Raw genomic sequence first — 26,373 nt, 5'->3', positions numbered from 1 at the left:
TCCCTTGCCCACTTCCACTGGTAAAGGCCACACAGATGAGGACCCAGGGACAACAGTTCCAAAATCAGTAGTCCTAACGGATCCTGTGGGTTGTAAAGATAATTTCCATCTACATAGTAACACACCTACAGATCCACCGAGGCTATTAACCCCTACTAACATCCCAGGAACGGGTAAACTATTTTTCTATAATATTTCTTCATAGAACATTGCGGGCATCTCTTCCAAGCTAAATAATTCTTTGTGGTGGGACTTTATATTGCAATTCGAGGTTTTATGCCTTCTGGATACCTGGTCAAGGGAGGCGACCCATATGAATGGTTATAGGACGTACCACACTCCAGCCATAGATAGTCTAAGTGGTAGAGCTAAGGGTGGGCTATGCACCTATATATCCTGTAGCTTAAAAGTGGAGGTAATAACGATGTCTGTTAATGATCCTTACTATCAAATGGTCATTCTTGAACTGGACACTAAACCATGTATAATCTTGACCAACTTTTACAATAATATTCCATCTGATAACATTGGAAATGTGGTAAAAGATATGATCAAATCGTTGCAATCTGCTTGTAAAAATAAGGTAAAAGATTTGATGTTAATACTGGCTGGGGATTTTAACTATGCACTATGTCCCAACAATGATAAATTATGTGGTGCCCTGATTGAAGACGGAGCATGCTCATCACACTTTCGACATTCTGACCTGGGTGAGCAACTTAATGAATTATTTTTCAGCCTTAATTTGGGCTTTGTAAATGAATTATGTCAGCCATCTATCCCCATGCCTTGGACATTTAATGGTAGGGGTTCCCACCATAGACTACATTTTAAAATCATGTAACTATGCGCATAGGTTGCACTTGTTTACTGTCTCAGGTAACTCTCTCAGCGATCACTTTCCACTGTGTCTGTCAGTGGTATTACCCTCGAGTAGAGCACCTAGATCTGATAAGAATGATCAGCTGTTGGAAAACATATCAATCCGAAGATCGAATGGGTATTCCCTGCATTGGGCCATGGTGGACCAGGTTGCAACAACAAAGATAGTGGTGGACAGATGTAGATCTGCCATCGGGACTTGTTTGAATGAGTCAGGTGCCCCAGACAATATTATGGTCTCATTCCAGGTGATATCCAACACAATAAAATAATCTCTTTTAAGATGTACTAGCTGCAGGAAACACTCAAACGGATGGTTTGATTCCAGGTGTACCCGCGCATACTCCCTCTTAAAAAAGGAGCTACATAAAACTCCCAGAAATTCAGATGATGTGAGGAGTGCCACAGTGGGTTATAGAAAACATCTAAAGGCCAGAAAAACTACCCTGAAAAACGAGGCCTGGGAGACCTTACATAAGGCCTCAATAATGAACGACAGTTCAGCTTTTTGGAAGGTAGTTAAAGATCCTTTCTTGTCAAACAAGGCTGGTCCTTCTATTGAAATTGCAATCGCCGAGAAATAATGGATTAAACATTTCTCTAGAGTATATAGTGGCGAGGGTAACCATGGTGTGATTTGTAATTTTACTTTGGAAGACTGTAATTTGAAGTCCCCTCCATCCTATTCTGACTTGTCTTTTACCTTGGATGAGGTGGAGCGGACCTTATCCTTAAGCAAGGGTGGTAAGGCTCCTGGACCAGATGGGGTCCCCATAGATCTATTCAAATCAAACATTTCTTTGTGGGGACCCATTCTGGTTTAGGTAATTACCGCGAGCTGCAGTACCACCTTACCATCGACCTGGGTAGAATCTACTATCGTCCCTATCTTTATAAAGGGGGACAGACAGGACCCTGGCTGCTACCGTCCAATCTCTTTGCTGGACGCAGTAACTAAAGTTATAGGTAGGAATATTTTAGAACACCTCCAGGACTGGACAGAGGAGTACTCCGTCCTCTCTGACCTGCAATACGGATTTCGAGCAGGATTAGGGATGGTGGAACAGGGTTTATATCTATCCTGGTGGGGAAGTACACGAGGGCAAAGAAGGGGAACCTATTTTTAGCGTTTGTGAATCTCACAGCCGCTTTCGACTGTGTCATCGGCAGCAAACTCTGGTCTATTTGAAAAGTTATGGGGGTTTATGTCCCAATCATTGATTTTCGTAAGCGTTTTTATTGTGACACCAAGGCGCGTGTCTACTATGGACTGAGGGGTGAGCGGTCGGCTGCATTTCTGATCAGGAGCGGAGTCAGGCAAGGGTGCGTCTTGGCTCCGTTCCTTTTCAATCTTTATACCACGCTTTTCCTCAGGTGGCAGGACATCCATTTCCAGCCCTTCTTTACGACGAAGATGCAGTGCTGATGTCCCACACACAAGTAGGTCTACAGAGGGTGCTGGACAGTTTTTTTTCCATTTTATGAAAGATCTATGGTTAAGAGTAAACTCCTCTAATATTTTTATTATGCAATGTGGCTCTGGTGTAAAGAAATCTAAAGATATGTTTGTGGCAGGTCAGAAGATCGGGGTAACCAAAAGGTTCTCATATCTGGGAATTTTGCACATAATGATACTTGGGCGCAAACTGTGGCAGTGAAAAAATTGGTACTCCTTAGAACAACATCTGCCCTTACTAACTTTTCCAGGAAACTGGGAAAAAGGCCACCCGAGGAGCTTAGTAAAATCTATAAGGCAAAGTGTATCTCTTCAGCAGTGTACAGCGCAGAGGTCTGGGGGTTCGCTGACTTGTTGCCCATCCAACGTATTGAAAATAATTTTTTAAGGTATAGGTTATCCGTACCATCTTATATCATCTTATATGTGTCACGCGGAGCTGCGACTACCCTTCATCTCTGATTTAATAAAGCTTGAGCCTCTGCTTTTATGGCACAGGCTTTGGACCAAAGACAAGGCCAAATTAAACAGAGACGTCCTACTAGACATTTTGAAACTAGATGGGGTCTTAAAGATCCCATGGATAAGGTATGTCTGTAACTCCCCACAAGATCTTGGTCTTATAGACTGTTTATATGACCGAAGAACTGTATGGGACAATAAATAACAAGAAAAGAGTTACGAAAGGGGGGCCTCGTGTTGCTGGACTCTATTAGATTGTCCTCCGAGATACTGAAACCAACAGTCCTGCACCATCAGATGATTTTATTTACTTTTAGCCTTCAACCCTATTTGACTTTTGTACCTGGAGTATACGATAGGTTTTTATTAACCAGATTCAGGCTGGGGGTATTTCACAGACTAGTTACTTTACCCTTAATGAATGATTGGACTTGTAACCTTCGATCCTGCCCCTGTGATAATAACTCCAGCCAATATACAATACATGTGGTTCTTTTCTGTAGATTCTATACCCATGTAAGGAAAATGTACTTAGTACCGATTTTAAAAACACTTGGGCTTCGCCACTGTCGACCTGCTCTTCTTGCACTACAACATCTAGATAACGAGCATAGTGTTTTTAGAATTGCAATCTTTCTGAAGGAAGTTCTCAGTCAAGGGAAAAGCATGCTTATTTAATCGATTTCAATCAGATATAGATTTTCAATGTAATATTGTCTTAATCAAATACTGTTTTCTAACCCCTTGTATGCTGATGACAAGCTGAGCTCGTCATGGCATACAGTGCTCGTTGCTCATGACGAGCTCAGCTCATCATGAGCCCCACCCACGGGGGAACGCTGGCGCTCCCACCTTGGGTGCCCGATCTCAATCTTGTTAACGGGGATGGCAGGGAAAGACCTTCCCCTGCCCCCCCCCCGGCCCGCGTCATCAATGACCTCGCTGACGTCATTGGAGGTTCCCTTTCTCCTCCGACGCGCAGGAAAGCAACTTGCTTCCTGCGCGTCGGGGGAGAAACAGGTACGTTTGGAGGCTGGGGCGGGGGGGATTTAAACTAAAGAGGTATCGGGGGAAAGGAAAGGGTTTTCCTTTCCCTCGATTCCTCTTTAGAGCATTCCTGCTGCACGATCGTGCGATCGTGCAGCAGGAATGCCCACTAGACACAAGGGATTTCTTTATTTTTTTTTAATTGGCAGTGTTTGTGCGTTCGGGGAGAGGCCCTTTGGACAAGGGTCGCGCCCCCTTTTGGGGATACTTTCTTTCACTTTGTCTGCCCCCCCGGGGGGGCAGAATTTCTTTATTTTTTAAAATATAGTCATACTGGGGCAATGAACAGGGGAGTGGCCCCTTGGGCAAGGGTCACTCATTTTGGGGGCCATTTTGTGCAGCCCTATTTTTTGTTTTTGTTTTGGAGAGCGACCCCTTGGACAAGGGTCGCTCCCCTTTCGGGGGCAATAGAATTTAAATATTTTATTATGAAAACCTTCCACTGAGGCAAAGAGCAGGGGAATGGCCCCTTGGGCAAGGGTCACTCTTCTTTTGGGGGCCATTTTGAGTAGCCCTAATTTTTTTTGTTTTGGGGTGCGACCCCTTGGACAAGGGTCGCTCCCCTTTAGGGGGCATGTTGTAAGCCTTTGGCTGCCCCCCGGGGGGTCAATGTTTTAGAAAAACAATCATAACGGGACCGGTTACTGGCTAATCAGCCGTTATCAGCCAGGTTAGCTTGAGTCCAGTGTCAAAGTGAGCAAGGGACCCACGTCTGCCAACTTAGGGCAATCAAAGCACACAGGGTCAGTCTGATTTGCATATGGCCATGTCTGAACTGGGTTGGTGAAGTGAGATAAACAATGATGATGGATTAAACCAAGATCAGTTGACTGGGGGTGAGTGTTAGATTTGCTCATGCGCTCTGTCCATCATCCCCTTTGGTATCAACTTGAAGGGCAGTTCTGCTGTTTTTGTATTGTAGGGCCACTAGGGCACCAGGGTTTTTTTATGTTGGGGATTCGCCCCTTGGACATGAGTCGTTCCCCTTTATGGGAGGATGATTGTGGCCTTTTCTGCCCTCTCTGAGTGGCAGAGTAGCAGTATGTGTTTAGTTCTTACAGTCCCCAAGGTGGGCAGAAGCCACTGGACACCAGCATTGTTTTAATTTTTGTCTTGGTGGGGGTGGCCTCAAGGGCAAGGGTTGCTCCCCTATTGATGTTATACTTTTAGGCCCACCTACCCCTTAGCTTGGCAGGTTGGACTGGTGCATTTTTTGTATATCTGATTCTAATGTTTTTCTCTTCTTTTTAAATCTAGTCTAAAACTTTTGATTCTTGTTTGCTGTTTTGACAGTGGTTGTTCTGCAGTTTTGTGCAGTTGCATTTTTTAGGTAAGAAAACATTTTTGTTCTATGTACTCCAAATGAGTAATATTGCAATGTATGAATTATTTTTTTAGTAAGAGGTGTCACAGTGGCATTTAGTTAGTGTTTTGTGCATGAAAATCTATGTGATGTGTTTTGCATTGTCTTATGTGTATTTTTTTTTCTCTTTCATTTTTAGTGGGATATTGGTGATCCATACTGTGTCTGTGCAGAGTACATGGTGGTGAGTTTAGCTGCTTCTGGCAAGTGAGTGGTTTTGTTTTGCAGTGTATAGGTATTTTTGATAAAGGTAAATTTTGTTCATTACTTATTTTACATAGTGATTGTTGTTGTTGACTTGTGTGACAAGTTACCTTTATAAGTAATCATTATGGCTAGCCGTAGAATGACTGCTCAGCAAGTGGTTGGTATGCTTCTTGAATCTTCCTATGAGGCGGATTATGACATTGACAGTGCGTCTGAGGGAGAGGAGGGAGGAGAAGATTCTGGCAGTGAGTTTTCTCCCCACATGGAATCATTGGATGATGAAGGTTCTCTCAGTGCATATGAAGGGCCTGTTTTAGAGGAGGATACTGCTGTGCTGATGGTGCAAGAGGCATCTGGATTGCAGCCTGAGGCTGCTAGTCTTCCTACTGGAAGTGCTGGACTCTGGGTTGATCCTAACATGGTGCAGCCAGTGTTGCCCGCCTTTGGCGGTGATGCAGGCTGTAGAGTGGATTGTGAAAACTTTTTGCCTATACAGTATTTTCAGTTATTTATGGAAGATGTGTTTTTGGGTGAGATTGTTGAGCAGACTAATTTGTATGCTGAACAGTTTTTGAGGGTCAACAGTGACAAACTTAGGCCCCACTCTAGAGCTACCCGGTGGACTCCCACAAATCTGGAAGAGCTGAAGAAGTTTTTGGGTTTGACTTTATTGATGGGTTTGGTAAGGAAGCGAACCTAGCTTCATATTGGTCTTCCAGTCCCTTGATGGCAACAGCCATATTTCCAGCTGTTATGACTCGTGATCGGTATTTACTTTTGCCACGCATGTTGCATTTTGTGGATAATACTTTGGCGTTGCCACGTAGTCACCCTGACTGTGACAGTCTTTTTCAGATTCGGCCTGTTCTTGATCACTTTGTTGATTGATTTTCAGAGATTTACATTCCAGGGAAAGAAATATCTATTGATGAGTCTTTGGTTTTGTTTAAGGGTCGTTTGGTTTTTAGGCAATACCTCCTTGGCAAGAGGGCACGCTATGGAATTAAACTGTATATGTTGTCTGAGAGTAAGACAGGGTATGTTTTTTATTTTCGTGTGTAAAGTGGTAGAGATTCCACTAGTGACCCCCTTGGTTGTCCGTCCACTTTTGGAGTTTCAGAGAAAATTGTGTTCAACAGAGGCCACCATTTGTACCTTGATAACTTCTACACTGCTGCGCAATTGTTTAAGAAATTGTTTAAAGTGGACACTTTTGCATGTGGCACAATCCGCTCTAACCGCAAAGGTTTTCCGAAAGAGCTTGTTTGCAAAAAACTTCAGAGGGGTCATTGCAGTTTCTTGCATAGTGAAGAACTACTAGCTATGAAATTTGTGGACAGGAGGGATGTGTACATGCTGACTACCATCCATGATGAGAGTACTTCACATGTGCCTGTTTTGGGTCAGGTTGCTGATGTGCACAAACCTGTGTGTATTATGGACTACAATAAGCACATGGGTGGTGTTGACAGAGTAGATCAGAGGTTGGAACCTTACACTGCTAATCTGAAGGCTTATGTTGGGTATAAGAAGTTGGCCATCCATTTTTTCAACTTAGCAACTTTTAATGCTTTTATTGTGTTCAAGGAGTGTTCTCCTACGTCCAAGTTGACATTTCTTCATTTCAGCACTCTGTGATATAAAGCCTTGTTGTTGTGGAACAAGTAAGTGTTCCTAGATTTGGAGTGGTGGAGGATGTGGCTCGATTGAAAGATCGCCACTTTCCTGATTACATTCCTCCCACATCTACAAAAGACTTTCCCACTGTAGAGTCTGTTGGCGAAGAGGTTTGCAGTTTTCTGCCCTGGGTGTCCTTTTACCCTTGGGCTGTGTGTGCCTGCTTGTTATAGAGCTTACCACACACAAAATAATTTTTGGGAGTATCCATGAGTGGCAATATGAACTGCCTGGTCTGTATTTTTTAAATTTGTATTCTGTTTTAAGGTTAGCAATAGTGCAATGTATTTAGTTTCAGATTTTGTGGTACTAGATTTGTATCTATTTGCAAATTTTTTTGTTTTGTAAAAAAAATTCAAAATGTGATGGTGTGTGTAGGCTGGCGGTGTGCGTGGAGTGGCGCTTGGCTGGCCGCGTGCATGGAGTGGCGCTTGGCTGGCGGTGTGCGTGAAGTGGTGCTTGGCTAGCGGTGTGCACGGAGTGGCGCTTGGCTGGCAGGGTGCGTGGAGTGGCGCTTGGCTGGCGGTGTGCGTGGAGTGGTGCTTGGCTTGCGGTGTGCGTGGAGTGGCGCTTGACTTGCGGTGTGCGTGTAGTGGCGCTTGGCTTGCAGTGTGCGTGTAGTGGCGCTTGGCTTGCGGCATACGTGGAGTGGCGCTTGGCTTGCGGCGTACATGGAGTGGCACTAGGCTGACGATGTGCATGACCTGGTGCTTGGATGGTGGTGTGGGTGGACTGGTGCTCGGCTGGTGGTGTGTGAGTAGTTACTTTCTGTTGGTCACTACACACACTGCTAGCTGAGCGCCACGCCACGCAGTTCACCACTTTGTGTAGTTGCTGTGTCTAGAATGTGGGCGTGTGAAAGTGATAGGCCCTTGAATGGCGCTGTCTGCTGGTGTGGGTGTTGTAATGTGATGGGCCCGCGGCTGGCGGTGTGAATGTTTTGTATGTGTTACACGTATCAAAGGTGTATGAGTGGCCTGTAAAGAGGTTGGTGCCTTGACGTGGCTATACAGCTCACGAGCTGTGAGTCAGTGATTCAGTTTCTCATTCTTTCAATTATTAACAGTGCATTTCATTTTTGTGAAATGACTTGCTAATACAATTGTATATACCGAATCATCACTCACCCTTGTGCCAAATCCAACCAGTATGTGTGTGTACTTGAGGATTAGATGACTGTGCAGTAATATTTGTCTTTTTTCTCTTTCTGAAGCTGGGTGTACCTTGTGCCTTTTTGTGAATGTTGTAATGTGTTGGTTTTGCTCCTGGATGGTGTGAATGGTCTTGTGTGTATCAGGTATGAAAGGTGCGTGAATGGCCTGTAAAACAGTTGGTGCCTTGTCATGGCTTTACAGCCCACGAGTTGCGAGTCACTGGTTCTGTTTTTATGCATTTATTATTGACAGAGCATTTCATTTGTGTGAAATCTCTTGTTAATAAAATGTTATGTACTGGACCATCACTCGCCCTCGTGTCAAATCCAACCAGTATGTGTGTGTGTGTTTGAGGAATAGATAGCTGTGCTGGAATGTTTGACTTTTGATTGTCTCTGTTAAGGTGTACATTCCAGCTAAGAATAACCTACTAAATGTAGATATTATTGTTAAACCATGGGAGTATATGGTGACGTCTCTCTTCTGAATTCCACGTTTTTTTTATCCACAATGTCCTGCAAACTTGAAAATGTCTGTCACAATTTCCTTGCAATATTGTCCCAAAAATCTCACGCTGTAGAACTGAACACATAATTAAGTCAAAACAATTTGGTTTTGCAAGGGAGATCACCTGGGTGTTTGGCCCCGTTGTCGACGGCCATATAAGGAAACCTACCAAACCCACACATTTCTGAAAAGTAGACACCCGGGGGCTTCCAAGGAGGTATGGCTCGCGTGGATCCCGCAATGTTTCCTTACCCAGAATCCCCTGCAAACCTCAATTTTAACTGAAAAAAACTTTTTTTTCACACTTTTTTGTGTGGGAAAGCGTGGCATCATTGGGGTCACACAAATTTCCTACTACCCAGCGTACCCTCAGGTCTCTCGATAAAAATGGCACCTAACTTGTGTGGAAGGCCCAAGTTCCGGCGACAGGCAAGGCCCCAAAACGTAGTGAGGCGACTTCAAAATTGCCTATGTCAAAACCACAAGGGGGTCACCTGGGTTTTTGGGCCCGTTGTCGATGGCCATCTAGGAAAACCTACCAAACCCACACATTTCTGAAAAGTAGACACCCGGGGGCTTCCAAGGAGGTATGGCTTGCATGGATCCCCCAACGTTTCCTTACCCAGAATACCCTCCAAACCTCAATTTTAACTGAAAAAATCATTTTTTTCACACTTTTTTGTGTGGGAAAGCGTGGCATCATTGGGCTCATACAAATTTCCTACTACCCAGCGTTTCCCCAGGTCTCCCGATAAACATGGTGCCTCTCTTGTGTGGGAGGCCCAAGTTCCCGCGACAGGCAAGGGCCCAAAACGTAGTGAGGCGACTTCAAAATTGCCTATGTCAAAACCACCTGCTTTTGCAAGGGGGTCACCTGGGTTTTTGGCCCCGTTGTCGATGTCCATCTAGGGAAACCTACCAAAACCACACATTTCTGAAAAGTAGACACCCGGGGGCTTCCAAGGTGGTATGGTTTGCGTGGATCCCCCAACGTTTCCTTACCCAGAATCCCCTTCAAACCTCAATTTTAATTAAAAAAATCATTTTTTTCATGTGGGAAAGCGTGGCATCATTGGGCTCACACATATTTCCTACCACTCAGCGTTCCCCCAGGTCTTCCGATAAAAATGGTGCCTCACTTGTGTGGGAGGCCCAAGTACCCGCGACAGGCAAGGGCCCAATACGTAATGAGGCGACTTCAAAATTGCCTATGTCAAAACCACCTGCTTTTGCAAGGGGGGTCACCTGGGTTTTTGGCCCTGTTGTCGATGGCCATCTAGAGAAACCTACCAAACCCACACATTTCTGAAAAGTAGATACCCAGGGGCTTCCAAGGAGGTATGGCTTCCGTGGATCCCCCAACGTTTCCTTACCCAGAATCCCCTGCAAACCTCAATTTTAATTGAAAAAATCAGTTTTATCACACATTTTTGTGTGGGAAAGCGTGGCATCATTGGGCTCACACAAATTTCCCACCACCCAGCGTTCCCCAAGGTCTCCCGATAAAAATTGTGCCTCACTTGTGTGGGAGGCCCAAGTACCCACGACAGGCAAGGGCCCAATACGAAGTGAGGTGACTTCAAAATTGCCTATGTCAAAACCACCTGCTTTTGCAAGGGGGGGGTCACCTGGATATTTGATCCCGGGCTCGGCGGCCAACTTGGGAAATTACCAAACCCAAACATTTCTAAAAACTAAGTATGAGCGAATTTTGCGGATCTGCGATCCGCAAATTAGCGCAAAATCGGCAAAAAAACTGCGAGTTCGCGAAGAAATTTGCGAACTCGTGGATTTGCCCAAAAAAGACTGTTTCCTGGTGTGCGGGGCCAAACAGGTGGGGCTTCTATGCGTGTTCACATGCCTCTTGTGTATAAAGGGTCAGACAGCGAGCATGACATCATATGAGGAGACAGAAGCCTCCTGGTGACAGGAATTACACGGGGATCACGCTGGAGAAACTCATGGATTCAAAGACCTCCCTGAAGTATTACAGCTAATTTTCGACGGCAGAGACGGGGATAAGGCACACTTGCCCAGCCTCGACCGTGCTCACTAATATTTTGGGCTGATTAAAACGTTACAGAATTTGTGCTTCAACTCGGACACCTGATAATCTGTAAGTGCTTCCTGTTGAGGTTTAATAATTGTTGTGACAGGAGCCTCGTGCCAGAATGAATCCTGCCCTGCATATTTTATCCACGAAGATGCCACCATTTTGTGCAGTATCTCTACTCAACTGGAGTACTTTCTACTGGCTAATCAGTAAGTGCTACCTCGTTGGGTTAATGTATAGTGCTTTTCCTACACTGCAGCTGCGAAAAGGGCCAGAAGATTTGTCTCCAGTGACCATGTGTGCCTGTAACTTTGCCACCGCGCCAAAAGTCGCCGAGGTCCCTTGAGTGAGCTGTCCATCATAGTTGGAAAAGGGCGGGAAGACGTTTCCTACCGCTAGTGTGGGGTGTGCGGGGCCAAACGGACGGGGCTTCAATGTGTGTTCACATGCCTCTTGTGTGGGTCAGAGAGCGAACGGGGCATCATATGAGGAGAAAGCAGCCTCCTGGTGACAGGAATTACACGGGGATCACGCTCTAGAAACTCATGGATGCAAAGACCTCCCCGAACTATTACAGCTAATTTTTGACGGCAGAGACGGGGATAAAGCACACTTGCCCAGCCTCAACCGTGCTCACTAATGTTTTGGGCTGATTAAAACGTTACAGAATTTGCTCTTCAACTCGGGCACCTGATAATCTGTAAGTGCTTCCTGTTGAGGTTTAATTGTTGTGACAGGAGCCTCGTGCCAGAATGAATCCTGCCCTACATATTTTATCCACGAAGATGCCACCGTTTTGTGCAATACCTCTACTCAACTGGAGTACTTTCTACTGGCTAATCAGTAAGTGCTACCTCGTTGTGTAAATGTATAGTGCTTTTCCTACACTGCAGCAGCATAAAGGGCCAGAAGATTTGCCTCCAGTGACCGTGTGTGCCTGTAACTTTGGTCCCTTGAGTGAGCTGGCCATAAAAAAAAAAAATCCGCCCGCGTGCGAATTTTTGAATTTTTTGCAATTTCGCGAGATTCGAGGATCGCAAAATTGCCAAAAATCCGCAAATTACGCGAGCGGAACGGATTTTTGGCCCATACTTACTGAAAACTAGACACCTAGGTGAGTCCAGCGAGGTATGGCATGCGTGGGTCCCCCAACGTTTTCCTACCCAGAATTCCCTGCAAACCTCAAATTTAGGTTAAAAACCCACTTTTTCCATACATTTTTGCGTGGGATCACCGTACCGGCACAAATGTCCTACCACCCAGCGTTCCCCTTGTTCTCCCGAGTAAAATGATACCTCACTCGTGTGTGGGTGGGCCAAAGGCCTGTGACTAGGAAGAGACCAAAACATAGGGATTTAGAGTATAGCACTGAGAATTCTAAGTGCTAAATTTTTTTTAAAATAAGTTTTTAGCCAGTTTTGCTTTGGACACCCACAAAAGTGAGGTATCATTTTACTCGGGACACTAAGGGGAACGCTGTGGGGTGGAAATTTGTGCCGGCACAGTGATTCCACACACAAATACGTGGAAAATGTGTTTTTTCAGCTAAATTTGAGGTTTGCATGGCATTCTAGGTAGGAAAACGTGTGGGGATCCATGCAATCCACACCTCATTGGACTCCCACGGGTGTCTAGTTTTCAAAAATGTTTGAGTTTGGTACTTTACAAAGATGGCCGCCGAGCCCGGGGCCAAAATCTCAGGTGCCCCCCTCCAAAACCAGGTAGTTTTGCTATAGGTAATTTTGAAGTCTCCACAGTACGATTTGGGCCTTTTCCTGTTGCAGCCACTATGCCTACCCACACAAGTGAGGTACCATTTTATCGAGAGACCTGGGAGAACGCTGGGTGGGAGGAATTTTGAGAATCCACGCAGATTCCAGAACTTTACCACACAGAAATGTGAGAAAAAAGTGAATTGTTTAGCAAAATTTGAGGTTTGCAGTGGATTCTGGGTAGGAGAATGATAGGGGACCCACGCAAGCCCTACCTCACTGGACTCCCCCGGGTGTCTAACTTCCAGAAATGTTTGGGTTAGGTAGGTTTCCCTAGATGGCCGCCGAGTCCGGGCCAAAAACTCATAGGAACCCCCTTGCAAAACCCGGTTGGTTTGTGATAGGTAATTTTGATGTCGCCTCAATAGGTTTTGGGCCCTTGCCTGTTGCGGGTCCTTGACCCACCCACGCAAGTGAGGAACCATTTTTATCGGGAAACCTGGGGGAACACTGGGTGGGAGGAAATTTGTGGATCCACGCAGATTCCAGAACTTTCCACCACAGAAATGTGGAGAAAATGTGTTTTTTTGTCAATTATTTAGGTTTGCAAGGGATTCTGGGTAACAGACCTGGTGGGAGGCAGTCAAGTCACCCCATCCTGGATTTCCCTGGGTATCTAGTTTTCAAACATGTATAGGTTTGCTAGGTTTCCCTAGGTGCCGGCAGAGCTAGGGTTAAAAAACTACAGCTAGACATTTTGCCAAAAAAGGGTAATTTTTCACTGCAAAATTGAGGTGCGACCACGTTGCGTTTTGCGCCGTATCCTGTCGCAGGCACTAGGCCGACCCACAGAAGTGAGGTACCATTTTTCTAAGAAGACTTTGTGGAACGCGGGGTGGGTGGAAATGTGTTGATCCACGCAGATTCCAGAACTTTCCACCACAGAAATGTGAGGAAAATTTGTTTTTTTGTCAATTTTTTAGGTTTGCAAGGGATTCTGGGTAACAGACCCAGGTGGGAGGCAGTCAAGTCTATCCTGGATTACCCTGGCTGTCTAGTTTTCAAAAATGTATAGGTTTGCTAGGTTTCCCTAGGTGCCGGCAGCTCTAGGGTTCAAAAACTACAGCTAGGCACTTTGCCAAAAAAGGGTCATTTTTCACTGCGAACTTGAGGTGCGACCACTTTGCGTTTTGCGCCATTTCCTGACGCAACATTTGAGAATTTGGGTAACCCAATAAACCCTTGTAGGCTTGGGCAGTATACAGTACAGGGTGAGGGTTGTCTACAAGGGATTTTGTTGGTTAACTGGTTCAGTTTATTTGTTAGCGTAAGTCATTGAGTTTGTTATAAACAATCCAACTCAAATGTGTCCGTAGGACAATAGTAATATGTATTGATATTAATCACAAAGAGAAAAATCGCAAAGAGAAAAAGCACACGGGACATCCTATTTGTATGAAAATATATTATATTTTATATATCAGAAATTAATTCAAGGGAAACATCAAGTAGTTAATCATAAGCAAGGTGTCATGAACAGATGTATAGAACAAATCAGCAAATCAGTTCATAACAAAACATCAGCTCCTATAAATGCAAAAAAGCAACTAAAACCAATGATGAACAAAAGTTGCTCTTAGGAATCTAAATTTCTTGGGAGATGATGAAGAAGTCGACGTTTCGGTCATTGTTGCAGTTGTCTATAAGACCATCATCAGGACAGTTGTGTATTGCAGAGGAAGCCCCCTGTGTAGATACAATATAATTATATTATCGATCAGTTCTTTTATCAACTACACATGATGACAACTCAAACATCATATTACAAATATTTCACCGAGGATAACTGTGTGCGTAACACTAAAGTAGTGTTACTTGACATTCTTCGAAATATGACATCAATCTTTACAGATGTAAAAACCAATTGTATATCAAACAACAAACAAGTGAGTCACCACCAAAGCCCTTTATACCATTAGAATAGGTACGAACTTACTTAGAGAATTGCGATGGAAGCGGAATTTCTAGATACGTATAGCTTATGGGTGGAGATATGTAACTGCAGCAATCTGTCAGAGGAAAGGTAAGATATTATATAAACTGCGTCGTGTAAGTGTCAGCTGACTTATAATCGTGTCAGGAGACATCCTACCTGCAGAATTCTTGAATGCAGTATTAATTGATGCGGGCCAGCGATCCAGCAACAATGAGGGAAAGCTCTTCAGGTAGAAAGCTCTTCAAGTAGAAGGTTGTCAGTATTACTAGGAGCAAACCAAAAAATGACTGAAGGATTCTTTTGTAAATTATAAAAACAGTCAATTGATTGACAAGACTAGAGCAAGACTAATAAGTCATATTAAATCCAACCAACGTGGAAACCCGCGATCCTTGAGTAACACTCCACACGGTGATCTCGTGGTCACTTCTGCATAGGTTGGAGACAATATGGCCAGTATCAGATCTCTGTGGAGAGGTCTAATTACGAGGATTATTCCTGCTATTGTGGCCAAAAGAGGAGTATTAACTCTTCTATCTAGTCTATATAGGAGCACTTGGAAAACTCGCGCTATGCAGTTTCAGTCTGTCTACAACCATCTCACTATTCAGGACGTCTAACGTGATTAGTAGGCAAAATGCTAAACAGGTCACATTTGTAACACCATGTAACACCTGCCGGGGATAGAACCACATCGGCATGTATTGCGGTGGTTGTCAGCTTACGAAGGCAAATCTTACTCATAGCGCATGCCAGACAAGCATAGTGCTGCGGGCATAGTATAAATACATATATTACCCGTGACAGATGCCGAAACTGATAGTGCTACAGGCACGGCAAACAATGCATTATATTTAAAAATTGTCGAAATATTAAGCATTCTGACCATCCTCATCTATATTATTGCCAGCAAATCAAATGCATAGACTAACAACTAAAGGGCAGCGCACGTTACAGTCTGCTGGGCAATGAAAGTCATACAGAGACGGAGGCGGGTAGGTAACTTACATTAACGGCTTCAACAGCACACCGATAGCGGTCCAGCAACCGGAAGCGTTTTTTCGGGATATGAAAGGCGGCGGGTTTCGGCCCTTCCTTTTTGAATACCCTGCCCCGGAAGTATTAAAGACTTAAACAAAACTGGAGACGGACTGCAAAGGCAGCCGTCTATGGTTAATGTTCAAACATATTTATCAATTATTCTTATAGACTCTGTGGCGGCCATCTTGAAAGGTCGAAGAACATCTATAGTGTTTAATGGCAATGAGTTATAAGTATATAAGACGATGGTGGTGATAACAACAATCTGGGAGAGTGGTTTGAAAAATTAGCCGTACCACTTGACCCGCTCAATTTCACATTTAAAAAAAAAATTAATAAACAAACATTACTGTGGCATAAAACATCTGAAGAAGGGTACAAGTTAATGAGATAACAGATGTATGTCGACAAATTTATACAATCAAAAAAGCATTTGGACAGTTCAAATTACAGCTCATTTAGACAAAGAAGAGTAAGCATCGTATTGTAGTGTGCCCACAGAGGCCACATTGTTATTGCAGAATATAAATGGCAACGAAGCAGTACAGTTGCAAAACCATATATTAAATCATTTATTATTTATTTCTGATACATAAAATATAATATATTTTCATACAAATAGGATCTCCCGTGTGCTTTTTCTCTTTGTGATTTTTCTCTTTGTGATTAATATCAATACATATTACTGTTGTCCTATGGACACATTTCAGTTGGATTGTTTATAACAAACTCAATGACTTACGCTAACAAATAAACTGAACCAGTTAACAAACAAAATCCCTTGTAGACAACCCTCACCCTGTACTGTTTCCTTTCGCAGGCACTAGGCCGAACCACACAAGTGAGGTACTATTTTTCTCAGAAGACTTTGGGGAATGCGGCGTGGGTGGAAATGTGTGGATCCACGCAGATTCCAGAACTTTCCACCATAGAAATGTGAGGAAAATTTGTTTTTTTGTCCATTTTTTAGGTTTGCAAGGGATTCTGGGTAACAGAACCTGGTGGGAGGCAGTCAAGTCACCCCATCTTGGATTTCCCTGGGTGTCTAGTTTTAAAAAATGTATAGGTTTAATAGGTTTCCCTGAGTGCCGGCAGAGCTAGGGTTAAAAAAACTACAGCTAGGCACTTTGCCAAAAAAGGGTAATTTTTCACTGCGAAATTGAGGTGCGACCACGTTGCGTTTTTCACCGTTTACTGTCGCAGGCACTAGTCCGACCCACACAAGTGAGGTACCATTTTACTCAGCAGACTTTGTGGAACACGGGGTGGGTGGAAATTTGTTGATCCACGCAGATTCCAGAACTTTCCACCACAGAAATGTGGAGAAAATTTGTTTTTTTTGTCAATTCTTCAGGTTTGCAAGGGATTCTGGGTAACAGAACCTGGTGGGAGGCAGTCAGTCACCCCATCCTGAATTCCCCTGGGTGTATAGTTTTCAGAAATGTATAGGTTTGCTAGGTTTCCCTAGGCACGAGCAGAGCTAGGGTTCAAAAACTACAGCTGGCACTTTGCCAAAAAATTGTAATTTTTTCTACGAAATTGAGGTGCGACCACGTTGCATTTTGTGCCGTTTCCTGTCGCAGGCACTAAGCCGATCCACACAAGTGGGGTACCATTTTTCTCAGAAGACTTTGGGGAACGTAGGGTGGGAGGAAATTTGTGGATCCACGCAGATTCCAGAACTTTCCACCACAGAAATATGGAGAAAATGTGTTTTTTTTGTACATTTTTTATATTTGCAAGGGATTTTGGGTAGAGAACCTGGTGGGAGGCAGTCAAGTCACCCCATCCTGGATTCCCCAGGGTGTCTAAGTTTCAAAAATGTATGGGTTTGCTAGGTTTCCCTAGGTTCCGGCCGAGCTAGGGTACACAAACTACAGCTAGGCACTCTGCCAAAAAAGGGTAATTTATCACTGCGAAAATTGAGGTGTGACCACGTTGTGTTTCCTGTCACGGGACAAGGCCGACCCACACAAGTGGGGTACCATTTTTATCGGGAGACTTAAGGTAATTCAGATTTGCAAATGAACTGTTATTACCTATTGAGTTGTCATGCATTTCTCCCTTCCAAATGAAAGACATTGTGTAAAAAAGCAGTCATTTTGAAAAACTGACCAATAATTCTCATGCTAGTATGAGTATTCCCAATTTTGAAAATGTGCAAATATGTAGTGTTACTAAACTCTATAATTTGTACCTATTTCAGAAATACATAGGTGTCTTTCATACCGATTTTTCCATGCATACATTTTTGAAGAATAATTGCTCTAAATCCGGTACATAATAAAATTCCATTGCAAGTTGCTGCGCAGTTTTTGGCTCTGGGTTCGTCGGGTTCTTGGTGAACCTACAAGTCCTATATATTCCCACAACCAGGAAGGTCCAGCAAATGTAACGGTATAATGATTTGAAAGAGCAGTCATAATTATAAGAAGTTACAGGTGAAAACGTTGACATAAAAGGCTGTTTTTTTCAACTAATTTTAATTTTTTCCAATATTTAACTGTTAGTTTCTATAAAGAAACCTTCATGGATTTAGACAAATGACACCTTTCTGAACTCAGAATTTTGTCTACTTCAATCAAATGTATAGCTCTCCAGGATACATTATTGCTTTCATACTCATTCTTACCATTAACTGGAAGGAGGTTGGAAGCACTAAAAATAGCAAAAATAGGCTATGTCCCAGAAAACTGCAAAACTGTGTGAAAAATGTTGGTTCTGTGACAAAAGACTGTCATTCTCTAAAAGCTGGGAAAATGGTGATTTCAGCCCCACAAACCTTTTTTGATAACATTTGCAGGGAAAAACCAAGAGGCTTTCATTTGCAGCCCGTTTTCCCATTTTTCTGAAACAAACTAAAATGTTACTGTATTTTGCTTAATTTCTGGGACCCTTCCAAGGGAATCCACAAACCATGGGTACCTTTAGAATCCCCATGATGTTGGGAGAAAAGGACGCAAAATTGGCGTGGATGCCTTATGTGGTCAAAAAGTTACAGGGGCCTAAGCACCCACCACCCCAAATAGCCAAAAAAAGGCTTAGCACAGGAGGGGAAAAGGCCTAGCAGAGAAGGGGCTAAACTTTCTAGTATACTATTGATCATGTGTACATATGTAGGTTAATTTTGTAAATTATGTATTGCCTGATATTTTTTTTTTTTTAATTTAACACTGCTTCTTTTTTAATCATGTATCATATCAGAGATTATGTGTACATTTGTAGTACTTTATTAACCAATCTATTCGTGAATATGCTCTTTTTAATGCTTTTTTTTAATGTGCTTTTATGATTGTCTGATATAGCAATTTAATAAAGCTTTCTTTGACTTGACTAACAGCCTTATGTTGTTTCATCACATGCGCTTATTTGGGTTATTTGTGCAATCATACAATTTATATTGTTAACACTTTCAAGGCAATATTGTGCCAACCGCTTTGTTTACCAGCATTCACGTTCACATCGCGCCCGCCTTAGTTTTTCACTTTATCCGTCACAGTGCGGTCGCCAACGCACAACATGCGTTTACAACACGGTTTAGAGCTTACCTCTAACCGTGTGTCATGCGAGCCCGAGCCCACCAATTGATCTTGTCAACCGCTCAGTTTACCAGCGTTCAACGTTTTCACCAGGTCCACCTTTGTTTACACATTATCCGTGAGAGTGCGTACGCTAGCGCACAGCATGCGCTCATTACACGGTTCAGAACTTAACTCTGACCGCGAGCACTGCGAGTCAGAGTTCAACAATTGAGGTTGTTTACCGCTTTGTTGATCAGCAATATAGGCTCGCACCACGTTGTTCTCACTGCATAGCCGGTGATTCATGCAACATCGGGTGCTCGGAGCATGCGATAGTACTCGCATCGGTAGTATTTAAGCCACAGCCCTTCCCTGCTCAAACTGCGTTGCCTTTTCCCAAATAGCACCGCCATGCCCTAGAACGCCAAACCAGCATGCCGACCCTGAATCTGATTCACCAGAACCATCAAGAGGGGTGCACTAATTTCACGAGTGCTCAGTACTGCAAATTAAGCTACCGTCGCGCCACACATAAACGATGAATAGATGGTACACCCTAGGTCACGACTAATTACTGGCACTTTTTGGGTTCACAGATAACTGCAGCCCCGCTCTTCAAGATGGGACTTTTCACCTGCATTGCGATGCAACCCACCGTGGCTTGCACCTCACAGTATTAATTGGGGATTGCCACAACCCTTCATCCCCCATTTCGGCGCACTTTAAGGTGGCTTTAGGTAAGATCAGAGTACACACATCACAGCATGTACTGGACATGTCATCCAGTCGCATGGAAACTGTTGGCACATACAAACTCTCTGTTTCCTTTTTATTATCTAGACATTACTAGAGAAACACTAATCAGACAGAATCAAACTGAGAGATTGCAGATAAAGAGATTATCCAAGGCCCTCGTCAGCCTTGCTAACAGGTACAGAGCCATGTTGATAGATACAGTCATGCTACCAGTGCAGACCCTGCACATATAGGACTTGTTATTCAGTCATCCGGACTTGGGTGGTACATACAACTTGCTGTCTTTTTCTACATTATCCAGAAATCATTACAGAATCACCTACCAGTCAGAACCCGACTGAGAGCTTCCGGACTAAGAAATCACCCTAGGCTTTGCCTAGCCTTGCCAACAGGTACATAGTCATGCTGATAGATACATTCATGCTGCCTGTGCATATTTTCAACTCACATTTAGATAAGCGCCAATCCATGGGCCGAGCACTTGGGAGATACTTAACCAGCTTGGGATATTTTCCCTGCAGTTTTATAGGGGTTCCCTCATTTTACCATTGTTGTCCACAGTCCTGTGATTTGCAGAAACGTATACCCTGATCCCACTTAGAATCACTACATTCACATTTCTGTTTAATCTGTGATTTGTTTTTATTATTGTACATATTGTATATTTGTATTTAATGTCTTTGGGAGAAGGAATGTATATATATGTATAGGAAGGTTGCACATAGAAAGTATTAAATATCAAATTAACTGTCAGACCGAGCCAGGACCTAACGGTGACAGAGTAGTCCCTCTAGACTAAAACTGTATTATAGACCTGCTGTCATTTTTGGATAATACAACTGCATGAACGCTGAGATTTTAAAAGTCAAATGGTACAAGACTAATTGTAAATATGATTTTCTTTTTGTAGTATCAACTTGCACATACAGAATTCCTGAGGAAGGCTAACCGCCGAAACGCGTTGAAGGGGAATTAATTCTGTATTATTTGGAACAATCTATCTTGTTTTCGTTTTTGAATTGTAAAGCACTAATTTGTATTATACACATGTAAAAAATATACAGTCAGTTATCAATTGTCTCAAATATCCGAAAAAAGTTTATAATTACAATAAAATAAAAGAAAAATATTTTCATACCAAATTCAATTAGGCATTGACTTTATTATTTTTAGCGTTCACTAGTGTCAGGTAAATAGATGCACATAACCCGGTGCCATTTTCTTTCTTTCTAAACAAGTTTAGTTTCCTTGCTAGGGTTCATCCATTTAGGCAGGGGCCCCCTTTTCTTTTCACAAGTAGCTCTCCAGGATACATTATTGCTTTCATACTCATTCTTACCATTAACTGGAAGGAGGTTGGAAGCACTAAAAATAGCAAAAATAGGCTATGTCCCAGAAAACTGCAAAACTGTGTGAAAAATGTTGGTTCTGTGACAAAAGACTGTCATTCTCTAAAAGCTGGGAAAATGGTGATTTCAGCCCCACAAACCTTTTTTGATAACATTTGCAGGGAAAAACCAAGAGGCTTTCATTTGCAGCCCGTTTTCCCATTTTTCTGAAACAAACTAAAATGTTACTGTATTTTGCTTAATTTCTGGGACCCTTCCAAGGGAATCCACAAACCATGGGTACCTTTAGAATCCCCATGATGTTGGGAGAAAAGGACGCAAAATTGGCGTGGATGCCTTATGTGGTCAAAAAGTTACAGGGGCCTAAGCACCCACCACCCCAAATAGCCAAAAAAAGGCTTAGCACAGGAGGGGAAAAGGCCTAGCAGAGAAGGGGCTAAACTTTCTATTATACTATTGATCATGTGTACATATGTAGGTTAATTTTGTAAATTATGTATTGCCTGATATTTTTTATTTTTTTTATTTAACACTGCTTCTTTTTTAATCATGTATCATATCAGAGATTATGTGTACATTTGTAGTACTTTATTAACCAATCTATTCGTGAATATGCTCTTTTTAATGCTTTTTTTTATGTGCTTTTATGATTGTCTGATATAGCAATTTAATAAAGCTTTCTTTGACTTGACTAACAGCCTTATGTTGTTTCATCACATGCGCTTATTTGGGTTATTTGTGCAATCATACAATTTATATTTTTAACACTTTCAAGGCAATATATTGGCACAAATCCCACATCAATATCTCATTTCTGTCCATAGAGATATTTAAAATGTAGCAATATCTTCATTACTGTTAACAAATTTGTTCAATATGTTATTATATTTTCCACACAGACAACAATAAATTATGGAACGCTAACTAAGAAAGATTGCCTTGAATATCTGGAGTTCAGTGTTACCAAATATGTGTGGATTGTTCTCTGGAATGTGGTCAACAAAATCAATTGTGTAATATTAGCAGATACCACTAAATGTGGCATGGCAGAATCACTTATTTTCCTGAACTGTTTATTTGATGGTATCAATCCTAGGACAATATAAAAAGTATAAAAACTATACAATGTAAGGGGGCAGATGGTTCCCCCCCCGGTGCCAAAATTAAAAAAATAAATCAGCAGTTTTTGCCACAATCCCCTTGGATTGTAAAAAACAAAATGGCAGCCAGAGCGGAATTCTTCAATTATAAACCCTAGGGAGCCCACCCCCGGAACCGAATTGCTTATTTAAAGGAAGGGGGTGCAGGGCCTCCTCCCTGAGCCATTATAGGCCTGAGGACCCCTCCCCCAGGGCTGCATTAACATAAGGGTTGGGGTAATTGTGGCCCCCCCTCTGAGAGATTAGAGGACCTGGGAGACCACCTCCGTGCTGAAATGCCAAAAAGCGGAGGAGGATACGTACCCCCCTCCCCGAGCCTTCAGAGGCCCTGGGGACTCCATCAGCTGGGCCAATATTTTACATTTTTGGGGAGGGAGGCTGCACCACCCCAAGTCATGGAAGGCCTTGGGGAGTCCACCTCAGGGGGCAATTAATAAAGTGAATGGGGAGGGGGCCACATGGCCCCCTCCCTGAGCCTCAAAAAGCCAGGGGGACACCATCTCCCAGGGCTGCTAAACCTTTTAAAATGAAGTGGGACCACGCAGCCCCCTCCCTGAGCCTTCCATGGTCACGGGATGCCCATGCCCTGGAGACAATTTGCATACTGTGTCCTAGGTAGCCCACCCCCGGGACACTGTCATTTCCCTGCCTGCACCAGTGTGGGTAGAAAAACCTGTGTTTGCTCTCGCCATGAGGGAGCAAACACAAAGTCTGCTTCCAGCGGGCAAGAGCTTTAAAAATGCCAGAAAGCGTGCTTTTGGTGACTTGATGGTAATCTGTTCAGTAGTTTTTGAGTAATTAAAATAAAAAGACATTTGTATATCTAGGGATGCAGACGATCCTCTGCGAATCCTAATGATCTTGTGCAGAGATCTGATTGGCTGCCAACACTTAAACAAGGTAGTGTTGCCAGCCATCTTGAGACTCAGACTCAGACGAGTCCCAAAGAAAAACGTTACAAAAGAGAAGGCGGCAGGCTAGGAATACCCAGACCCCCTATCCCTGGTGCTGGGGGCCCTAGGGATCCCATCAGGGCAAAAAAAAGCATTAAACATTTTTTTGCTGCGAAATCATGGGAGGTACTGAGAATCGTCTGCATAAATAAAAATAAAAAAAAGCATGGTCTCCCGCGCTTGTTTAAAGACTGCCCCTCCAGGTGGGCCAGGTTGTGGGGGCATTGAGTGGTACATAAGGTTGGGAGGGTGCACAAGTGGCCCCCCTCTTGAGGCTCTTTTTAGCCCCGGGGACTACCACCTCCCCGGTGCTTTATGCAATAATGGAGGGGGGCCATACAGACCCCTCTCCTGAGGCTCTAAGAGCCCTGGGGACCACCAACTCCCCGGAGCTTAATCATTATATTGGAGGAAAGCTCTGTGGACTCCCCTCCTCAGGCTCTTAAGAGCCCCGGGGACCATAACTTCCCCAGGGCTTTACTAGTTAATTGGAGGGAGGCCGCAGTGACCCTTCTCCTTACTCCTGTATGGCCCTGGAGACCACCACCTACCCGGGCCCAGAAATTCAAAACAAAGGGGGAGGGCATATTCAGCCCCAGGGACCACCACCTCCTTGGGGCATGCCTTGTAAACAGAAACGAGGGGGGCAACATGACCCCCCTCCTCGAGCCATTAATGACCCTGGGCACCACCACACCCCAGGGCTGGCACCCTATGTCCCAGGGTGCCCACCCGGGCTATAGCTGTTTGCTCTCGCTTGGTGGGAGCTTTGCCAGCTCCTGCCAGGTGATAGCAAACAGTAAGTCCACTCCCAGTGGGCAGGAGCAAGAAAACTGCTCCCGCTCACTGGGAGCGAATTTTTCATCTGTTTTCCTGCCGGCTGTCTTGCTCACTTTCAAGCGGGCATGAAAACAGATGAGCATTTTGTGCTGCTCCCACACACAGGGAGAAGCATTTTTTGCTGCTCCCTATATGAGGGAGCAATGATGGCTCCCGCTTGTGGAGGGAAGCTGGTAGGGATCGTGGGGGTTGAGGCTCCCCTCATGGTTCCCAAAGTTGCACACTATGTGCCCTGGTTGGGCTCCAGGGTACCCAGCATCAAGAGGCCGGGCATTGAGGAATGGGGTTCCTGGGGCTAAAATCGGCCCGGGATGTGGGTTGCATAGCCCCCCTATCCCTTAATTTAATATAGTTAAGAGGAAGTACCCCTCTTTGATGGAGAACCTATTTGTAGTCACTTCAACTTCTCTTGACAAGGATTCATGCTAACACAGATTTGCGGATGAAGACGCTTGTGTAACAATCACATTTCAGAAATTAAATGCACACAAGGTTGTTGGAAACATTACCTCGTAGTCCTTGACACAGCTGCAATGTAGAATATGCACTAGACATTTACCCAACAATGTAGCACTTACTAATTAACAAGTATAAAATACTCCAGTTGGGTAGACATTTTTAGAAAAACTGTGGACTCTTCTTGGAAAAAATGAGGTTCCATTATGGCCCTGATGCCCATTACATAGAAATTAAACCTCAACAGGAAGCACTTACAAATATAAACATAGCAGGTGCCCAAGTTGAAGCTACATCTATGTATAGCACAAAAGATCCTAACTTTATTGGCTTCGCAGAAGCAAAGCAAGTGTGTTTCCGCTCATATATCACATTGAAAACCGATGTGAAATCCTTAATGGAGGTGAATGCACTGTTGGTCTATTGGAGCGCAATCTGTTGTGACTGGAATGAGTGGTTTCTTTCTTGTCATCTTATGGGTAAGAGTAGAGTACATGGTTCTCCCTTTTATATGCCCTAAGCATGCAAGTGCCCAAAATCCATAGCATCACTCACAGAACCCACTCACAGACACACACGGAGAGCCGGCAGAGAGTCAGCAGCCAGCAGCAGGTTGAGTGGAGGTTGAGCGGAGGTTGAGCGGAGCGGAGGTCAAGACTGATCCGGGTGAGATCGGAGATCGAAGAATCAGCGGCTGGAGGTACAGGGGGTCGGACAAGAGCAAACTGACAAGCCGGGTTGAGTCGGGTGGAGCAGGTTGGAGGGGCGGCCGCGCAGCCGTGCAATCACCCGCTTCCCGCCCCGCTCCCTTGAAGCCTGCAGTCTCAGTACTGCGGTTGCGGCGGCCCCTCGCCTGCTCGCTCCCCCATGGTCTGAGGGGAGGGGAGGCCGACAGCGGCAAAAGCGGTATCCCTGAGACACTGAGAGACACTGAGACACCAGATCCCGGAGATCGCGCAGAGATCATGCAGTGTTCCGCAGCGGCACCAGGCAATGGTGCCAGGCATTTCCGCCTCGCACCAGGCGTTGAGCTTTGGGTGTTCTCCAGCGTTCTCCATCTTGGGGTGATTGCCAGCCAGGTTTGCCCAGTTTGGCTGCCTCACTTTGTGGTGTCAAGCCTGAGGGCGGCATGGGGCGGCAAAGGCAAAGCAAAACAGCAAAACAGTAAAGGTGGCAGGACATACCTCTGGCCTACTGCCCACGGCTCCTGTTTGCGGCAGCTCCTCCGCCTTGCCTCGGTCCCAGGAGTAGGGATCAGCAGAACAGCACACAGTAGCACGCAGTAGCAGGGTTCGTACAGAGGAGAGGAGCCAGTACAGCGGTAAGAGGAAAAGAAGAGAGGCAGTAGGTAAGGGGGAAAGGAGGGACAGCGAGTGCTGCCAATATTAGCAGGTGGTGGCGGAGTGCGTGCCCGGCGGACCTGTAGAAGCAGCCTAACTAGGTTGGGCATAGCTTGCGGGGCCCAACTGTGAGCCCTGCTTGCTTCCCCACCCCCCTTCCCTCCCCACCCTTCGCTCTCCCTCTCCCTGTGACTGTTTCCCTCTTCTCCCAAGTGTCTTCTGATATTCAGCCGGCTCCCTGATTACGACGACCCCGGCGAAGGAGGCTGGGAAAGGACGGGGGCTTAGAAGATTCAACAGGGAGCCCGATGGAGGGGGGGAAGTAAGCACGAAGAAGACGAGTGGAAGGTTGTGAAGGCACTGGGAGACTTACTGCTTGTTATCCCCTATTATGCCCTTCTACCATCACAGCTATAAGACCACCACTAGGCCTTGTAATAC

General features: G+C 44.4%; 1 protein-coding gene across 1 annotated transcript in view; it reads right to left on the bottom strand.

Annotated features, from left to right (window-relative positions):
• The window catches only part of LOC144752585 (uncharacterized), a 40,351-nt gene extending 14,701 nt beyond the window's left edge, over positions 1 to 25,650 (bottom strand). The window contains exon 1 of the mRNA XM_078640468.1: positions 25,580 to 25,650. Within this exon, the coding sequence (XP_078496594.1) occupies positions 25,580 to 25,650 (71 nt within the window). The remainder of the gene's footprint in view (positions 1 to 25,579) is intronic.
• Positions 25,651 to 26,373: the final 723 nt, after the last annotated feature.

The sequence above is a fragment of the Lissotriton helveticus genome, chromosome 5_1 (assembly GCF_964261635.1).
Source record: "Lissotriton helveticus chromosome 5_1, aLisHel1.1, whole genome shotgun sequence".
Lineage (NCBI taxonomy): Eukaryota > Metazoa > Chordata > Amphibia > Caudata > Salamandridae > Lissotriton > Lissotriton helveticus.
Note: the sequence above shows the minus strand (reverse complement) of the source record. Positions and strands in the feature narration are given on the sequence as shown.